Genomic DNA, 7,804 nt, shown 5'->3' on the forward strand with positions numbered 1-7,804 from the left:
GTTGTTTTACCTGAAACAAACAAAACGGAAACGGAAACGTTAATATAATTGTTATATTATTACAATACATAAATAATCAAAATAAGTAATCAATATATATTATAAATAAATAAAGTAAACAATTTAAATAAAAGTTTTACGGTTTTTTTTCTTTTTTTATTTAAATTATCAAATGAATTTTAAATAAAAAAAAAAAAAGTTTTATAAAGTTGGCAACCCTTTCACTCTTTTAACCTTTTTTTTCCTGCATAATAATGAATCAAAAACAATTTTCACTCTTTACAAAAAACCAACAAAACTTTGAGTTTTTTCAATGCGTTCTTTTTTTCAATTTTATTCTACCCGAGAATTACGCACTTGCGTACACGTGCGTACACGCACGTACGCACGCGTTACGCATTGATTAAATATAATCTTTTATCATTTATTTAGACGGAGTTGAAGAAAAAAAAATATGAAAGTTATAAATCATCGAAATTCACCTGTTTATTATTAATTATTAATTATTATTATTATCATTATCATTATCGTCGTCGTCGTCGTCGTTTTTAGTGAAATAAACTTTTGATAAAGTGACGAAAAACCGCATAATTTTTTTTTTTTTTTTTTGGCAGATAAACAAAAAAAACATTTTGTTTTAATAATTTTGTTTTTTAAAATATTCGATAAATTTTGTTTTTTTTTTTTTTTTTTTTTTAGTACTAAAGATATTAAAAAAGTTGGCAAGAGATATCATAAAGTAATAAATTGGAAAATTTTCAAACATACTATGTTGTTTAGGTTTTTTTTTTCGGCTTGTTTGTTTTAATATGTTTTTAGGGGAAGAATAAATTATTTAAATCGTGGAAAAATATTAAATTGTTTGTTTGTACAAAAAATTTTGTTTATGTTGTGTGCATGTGTGTTTAAAAATTATGTTTTCGTTACGTATGTGTTACGATGACGACAATAAGAAAAATTTTCGACGTACAAAACCGTTTGAAAAAATTATTAATTCGTGCGTTTGTTGTTGTTGTTGTTGTCGTGTTTGTTTCTCGCGTTGTTTAACTAAATATTTTAACAGAAACAAAGAACAACAACAACAATATTTATAAATAATTATTCCTAGAGCAAATATGAATCCTTCAATCTAATTAATCAAATTAATAAAACTCTATGTGAAATTTATACCGTTCGATAATGATAATGATAATAATAATAATAATAATAATATAATTTTTTTTCGCCTACGTTTTTTTTTTTATGAAAGGTTGAAAATTATTTAAACGCGAAACTTTAATTGATTAGTTTTCAAAACTTTAAAATCCCAAACGTTGGGTTTGTTTTTTTTTTTTTTTTAGTAAAATCAAACAAACCTCCCCTTTTCTCTTTACCCCTCCCCTCGCCCGCTCCCCACGCAATCATCAACGAACCAAAAAAAAATTGTAAATAATTAATTTAATATTATTATTATTATTTTCTTAGAATCAAATCAAATCAAATCAAAGGAAAAAAAAAAAAAAGAGTTTTTATCATTATAATGGAAATCATTTTTATTCTTCACTTCCGGTGAATTAATTTTTATTTAACGAAAAATAAAAAAGAAAAGAAAAGAAAAAAGAAAAATTAAATTAAATAAAAATTAAAAAAAAAAAAAAAAAAAATTTCAATCATTCAAAATGATGAATTGACTTTTCTTTTTTTCTATCTGTCTTTTGCGCACAAAATAATTTTATTTATTTCCCCTCCTCTCTCTCCTCCCCTCCACCTTTTTTTCTTAAGAACGGCTATATCCGAATTGTCATTATTATCATTATTTGAAATAATAAATTTATTATGGATTTTTCAATAGTACGACAAACGAAATGATTTTGAGATTGTATAGCAGCAAATCGTTAATTTTATCACGTGTTGTTTGTTTACTTTTTTTTTTGTTTGTTTCTTCCTAAAAAAAATGTATAGCGCTATAATATTATTATCTATTAAAATTATCAATCGATTATTAAATGGTCTGGAATCCGCGTTTTTTTTGGGGGGAAATGCAAAAAAAAATGAAAACGTTTTTTAGCTTTGTGAAATTTTGTTAACGATTCATTAAATAATTTATAAATGTGACGTCATTAACCGGGGAGGAAAAAATTCTCGTAGGATGATTTTAGATCGTTCGTGTTGTTGTAGTGAAAATGATAAGTTACAAAAAAAAAAATACTACAACGCATCACAATCAACGCCAAAAATTATCAATGATTGCCGACGACGACGGCGATTCTTTAATATTATTATTATTATTAAATTGTAATTTTGTAGTTTGTTTTGTAAGGTAATAAATTGTAGTGAGTAATAAAAGAGAATGAAAAAAAAAGCTCGATTTCGATAAATGTTACGAAACGGGAATAAAAATGAAAAAAAATTTGTTTTTTTTTTTTTCGGACGTTTTGATGGATGCGTGATGTGATGACGTTGACGATGGCGGTGGTTTTGACGGGGGTGGCGGTGGCGGTGACGTCGCCGTCGGTGGTGATTTCGTGCGTAATCGTTCACGTCAATTTCCATCACGTATCGTTTTAAATTTTGTCGTTACCACCGATATATGAATAATTTGTTGAGCGTAATTTATACGGATTATTATTTTTATTATTTACGCGTTTGCATTAAAAACACGAGAGGGATTTTAACGTGACCTTTGACCTATGCAAAAATAATTACAATTTTTTTTTTTTAAAAGATTATTATTATTCATTATTATTATTATTATTTCAATTAAAAAAAAAGAAAGAAAGAAAGAAAAAAATCACGAAGCTTTTTGACTTTGATGTTTGGTTTTTTTTTTTTAATGTTTTATGTTTTTTTTTTTGTTTAAACAAAATCCCTAAAAGGGGTGTAGTAATAATAATAATAATAATAATAATAATAATAATAATAATAATAATAATAATATAAAAAAGAGGAACGTAGTTGATTAATAAAACAAAAACTCGAATTTTCTTTTTTTTCTTTTTTTTTTTTGATCGTAATTTAAAATTTTCTTTTTTTTTTTTTTTTTTATTACAAAAGCGTGTGATTGCGGTGCCGGGAGGTTTTGAAAGTTTTCCTTTTATTTCTTTCCTTTTTTTTTACGTACGATCGCTTAAATATAAATTTAATGTCAATTTTTTTTTTCAACGGAAAAGGAACAAAAAAAAGGAAAAAGAAAATGAAAATGAAAAAAAAGGAAGTATATATGTAAGTTTTGCGTGTGGAAACAAATAAAAGAAAAACGAAAAATTTTTTTTTTTTTTTTGAAAGTTTTTCTTTTTTTTTTTGTTTATAAAATATCATTATTATTATTATTATTACCACGACAGCGAAAAAAAAACAATGATGATGATGATAATAATAATATTATAAATCTTTTAATTTATCAATAATGTTTAAAAAAATTCGTTCGTTTTATTTCCGGTAAAAGGGAAAAAAAATTTTTTGATTGATATCTTTCTTATTTTAAATTTAAAAAAAAAAATTTGAATTAAGATGAATAACTCACGCACCCGCATACCCACACGCACATCCTTTTTTCTCTCTCTCGCGCACACAAATACAAACAAAAAAAAAAATTTCTTTTCTTTCTTTTAGCAAACAAAAGAAAATAAATTAAGTAAATAATGAAAAATTTTCCCGAGGTCAACTTTGTTACACACAAAAAACGTACGAAACTTTTTCTTTTTCTCTCTCTCTCTTTCTACTTATATGTTTTACTTCATTTTCGATTGGGGAGAGAGGGAGTGAGAGAGAAAAAAATAACGATAATAATAATAATACTTTAAAAAAAGAAATGAAAAATCAGGATTTTTATTGGGAATTTCATTCGAAATCAATACCGATTTCGGTACCACCACCACCACCCTTAAGTTTCCCCCTTAAAAAACCAAAAAAAACGGAATGGGGAGGGAGAGAGAGAGGGGAGGAGAAGGGAGGAGAAGGGAGGGGGAAAAAAGTTTTCAAAGTTCGACCTCTTAAAAATGTAATTAAATTAAATTCGACTCAATTATAATAAATAAAAAAAAAACCCGTCGCAAGTTAAAATTAAATTAATTCAATTTATTTAAACAAAAAAATCCTCCAAGTTAACGTTAAGAAGATTTATTTATTTATATAACGATAATATAAACACGCACGCACGTTCGTTCTTACGCATGTTTAATATGCGTGAATTCAAAACGCACGCACTCACAACTAAAAATTATGTGCATATTAAAAAAAAAAATGTTTGCCTGTTTTATTGTCATAAAAAAAAATTTTTTTTTCTCTCTCATTTTTTTTTTTTGCTTTTCCAGTTAATTTTCCAGATAAAAATTATCTAATCTATATATTTATATAAATGTATACATTTTATATTTTTTTTTTTGGGAGAAAATAAAAACTGAAACCCTCCCCCTCTTTCCCCCGCAAAAAAAAAAAAAATTTATACGAAAATAAATTTCGTTTTCGTTTTTTCGGTTTTAATTTAAATTTAACTTAACGTAATTGAGAGTTTGTGTATCATGTTTTGTCTTATATATAAGAAAACGTTTATCTTATTTAATTTCTTTTTTTTTTTCTTAAAAGAGAAAATAAAATGAACGAGCGTGCATTTGTCATTTATATTATAAACCCTATTTTATTACATTTTATTTTATATAAAATAATTTTTGAAACTTTCTGTTACACATTTAAAACGAGCGAGAGAGAAAGAGAAAGAGAAAGTGTGTGTGTGTGTGTGTGGGGTTGGGGTGTTAATGTAGAGAGGATCAGAGAAAAGAGATGCACAGATTAAGAAAGAGATAGAGAGAGGGAGAGATACCAAACAATATTATTTAAAGAGAAAAACACACGCAGCAAGAGGGAGAGAAAGAAAGGAAAAACGGAAATGAAAGAAATGCCAAACAATTTTTTTCTTTTACTTATTTTGGCAGGGAGTGGGGGTAGGATGGGGGGAAGCAGCAGCACCAATTGATGTAATTGTTTATTTTTAATTTTTTGGGGTGCCAGATGATGAGCTCGAGCAAAAGGTTACACGCGCACATTCAAATATTCACACACGCACTTTAACTTATTAAAAAAAAAATAATAATAACAATAAAATTTTGGGTTAATTGGTCATTTGGGTTTTCTTTATTACGTAATAAAAATAATAATAATACAACAATAAAAAAACGTGAGAAAAAACCAAAAAAAAAAAATTTTTAATTCGAACGAAATAAAATTTTCCAACACGAGGTTGAAATAAAAAACCCCTTTAAAAAAAAAATTTAAATTAAATATTATTATTATTATTATACCGGAAGGTCGCCGCAGGGAGAAAAAGGAAAAAGGTGATAAAATTACGAGGTGGAGAAGGAGAGGGGAAAGGGGGGGTTATTAAAACGTGTTTACGCACCGAAAATAAAAAAAAAAATTAAAAAAAAAAAATTTTTTTTTTCATTCGCTGTTGTAAATGACTACTAATAAAAATCAAACGTGAGATATTAAATTAAATACCCGTATAAAATAATTTTCGTACCTGTTTTATTTTTTACAATAATAATAATAATAATAATAATAATAATTATTATTATTATTATTATTATTATTATTATTTACCGAGGGGAAAATATTTTTATTACGCGTTACAAAAAAAAAACAAGAGGAAAAAAAATTTTTATTTTTATTTATAATTTGTTCGTTAATAATTAAAATTTTTTACCTTAATATCACGTGACGGGTACGTTTAATTATTATTATTATTAGAAATTATCGATTTTATTAAAAAATAAATAAAAGAATTTTAAAAAGAAAACGATGGACGAAACAACAACAACAACAAAAAAAAAATTTTCTTCTTCGTCGTCGTCGTCGTTGTTTTCCTCTTATATTATTTCTTTATAAAAATTTTTTATTTGTAAATGACAACAAAAGAAAATCGTTGCAGTTTCCAGAGTAATTTTTTTTTTTCTAGAAAGAAAAAGAAAAAGAAAAAAAGAGTATTAAAAAAAAAAGAGTTTCTTAAAAGCGATTCGAAGTAATATTCTACGTATTATAAATTAAATTTTCTATTGAGATCTTTAAGATTTACAGCGGTTAATAAAAAAGATTTTTTTGTAATTTAAAAAAAAAGAAAAAAAAAGGAAATCAAAAATGGCGGCGGTTGCGGTGGCGGGTGGCGGTGACGGCGTTGAGAAAAAGTTCAATGCATCGTAGATTATTAACTGAGCTTTAGCCAAAAAAGTGGGGTAGAAGGAGAAATGAAATATTGTTTTTTTAAAAAAAAAATTTATCTCATGATAATTAATACGATTATTTTTAACTTTTTTGCCAAAGGATATTAAAAAAAAAAAAAAAAAAAATCTTCTTGACTTCCTAAACGAATTTCACCGAAAAAAAAAATTTCATTTTTAAATTCGTACTTGTCTCCCTCTCTCTCTCTCTCTTCTTCCCCCTCTCCCACCGAAAATCTCTTCCCTGCTCCCCCGAAAAAAAAATAAAAACAAATTTATATGCAAAAAAAAAAAAGTCATAAAAGTAAAAATGTTATTAAACAAAACAAGAGTAGGGAGGGAGAGGGGAGGAGAAAAGGAGGGGTTTTAAATTATTAAATCCCCGCGAAAAAATTTGTAAACGATAATTCATCATCATCATCATCATCATTATTATTATTTAAAATTAAATATTGACGTTTTTTTTTTTTTATCTCAGGTTATCTATCATTGAACTTATTCAATCGTTTGATTATGCATATATAAAAAAAAAAAGAAAAAGAAACAGAATTAAATAAAGATAAAAAAAAAAAAGCAACCGGCGTAAAATTACGTCATAAAATAAAATAACACGAACTCCAGTGAAAAGGAAAAAAAGGAAAAAAAGGAGGAAAAAAAAAGGAAAAAAAGTAATTTTTTTTTGCGGGATTTTTTTTTTCGTACGAAACGTTACTGTCGTCGTCATTATTGGCATCTGCGTCACGTTTTGAATTTGTTTAAATTAATAAAAACTAAAAAAAAAAAAAACGTAACATATAAATTTTACACTCGAATTTAAATAAAAAAAAATTAGGTTCCTTGTATTATTATTATTATTATTATTATTATTATTATTGTTTCACTTTTAACCGCGATAAATTTTATGCGTTGGTTTTTTTTTTTTTTTGGAATTTTCCAGATTTTCTCCTAGAAAATAAGAGTAGATAAAATAGTTAGAAAACAAATCGTTAAGAAAAGTTTTTTTACTAAAAAAAAAAAAAATTGTTTTTTAATCTGTTTGTTTACGATACTCACGAAAAACGGTGCAATCATTTCCGGTTTTCTTTAAATTTTCCACTTTTTTTTTTTAAATTCGTTTCAAGTTTTTTTTACTGTGTTTGTCTGATTTCTTTCCTCCCACGTCATCGTATGTTTCAATCAATTTATAACATTTTTAAGAGATTTCATTTCCGGTTTGTAAGCTGACACAATGCCGCCGGAAAAACGGATTCGTTATCTTATTATTATTATTATTATTATTATTATTATTATTACGTAAGGCGTAAGGTTATGTTTTTTTCATTTAAAAATAAAAAATTTAAAGATTAATTTCAATTTTTTTTTTTTACAATTTTTAACGCGAGAATAAAAAGAGAGAGAGGAAGAGAGAGAGAGAGTGAGAGAAAGAGAGAGACAGAATACATTAAGAAACAAAAAAATTAAATAAATTTTTTATAAATAAAATTAATAAAATAATTTTCATTTTCACTATTTTTTATTTCTCTTTTTTTAATTTTATTTCTTCACTTTTTCCACTTGAGCAGAAGACAACATTGTTAAATTTAAAAAATAATAATAATGATAATAATAAAATA

At 25.4% G+C, this 7,804-nt stretch overlaps 1 protein-coding gene across 1 annotated transcript; it reads left to right on the plus strand.

Annotated features, from left to right (window-relative positions):
• Positions 1 to 454: 454 nt before the first annotated feature.
• On the plus strand, positions 455 to 1,557 carry Phum_PHUM383880 (uncharacterized protein; the record flags this gene model as incomplete). Its single annotated transcript, XM_002428427.1, has 5 exons — positions 455 to 484; positions 615 to 634; positions 700 to 739; positions 1,109 to 1,171; positions 1,465 to 1,557. 5 exons carry the CDS (start codon positions 455 to 457, stop codon positions 1,555 to 1,557), a joined length of 246 nt encoding a protein of 81 aa, XP_002428472.1.
• Between the last annotated feature and the right edge of the window lie 6,247 nt (positions 1,558 to 7,804).

This window comes from Pediculus humanus, genomic scaffold, assembly GCF_000006295.1.
Source record: "Pediculus humanus corporis 1103172107866 genomic scaffold, whole genome shotgun sequence".
Classification (NCBI taxonomy): Eukaryota; Metazoa; Arthropoda; class Insecta; order Psocodea; family Pediculidae; genus Pediculus; species Pediculus humanus.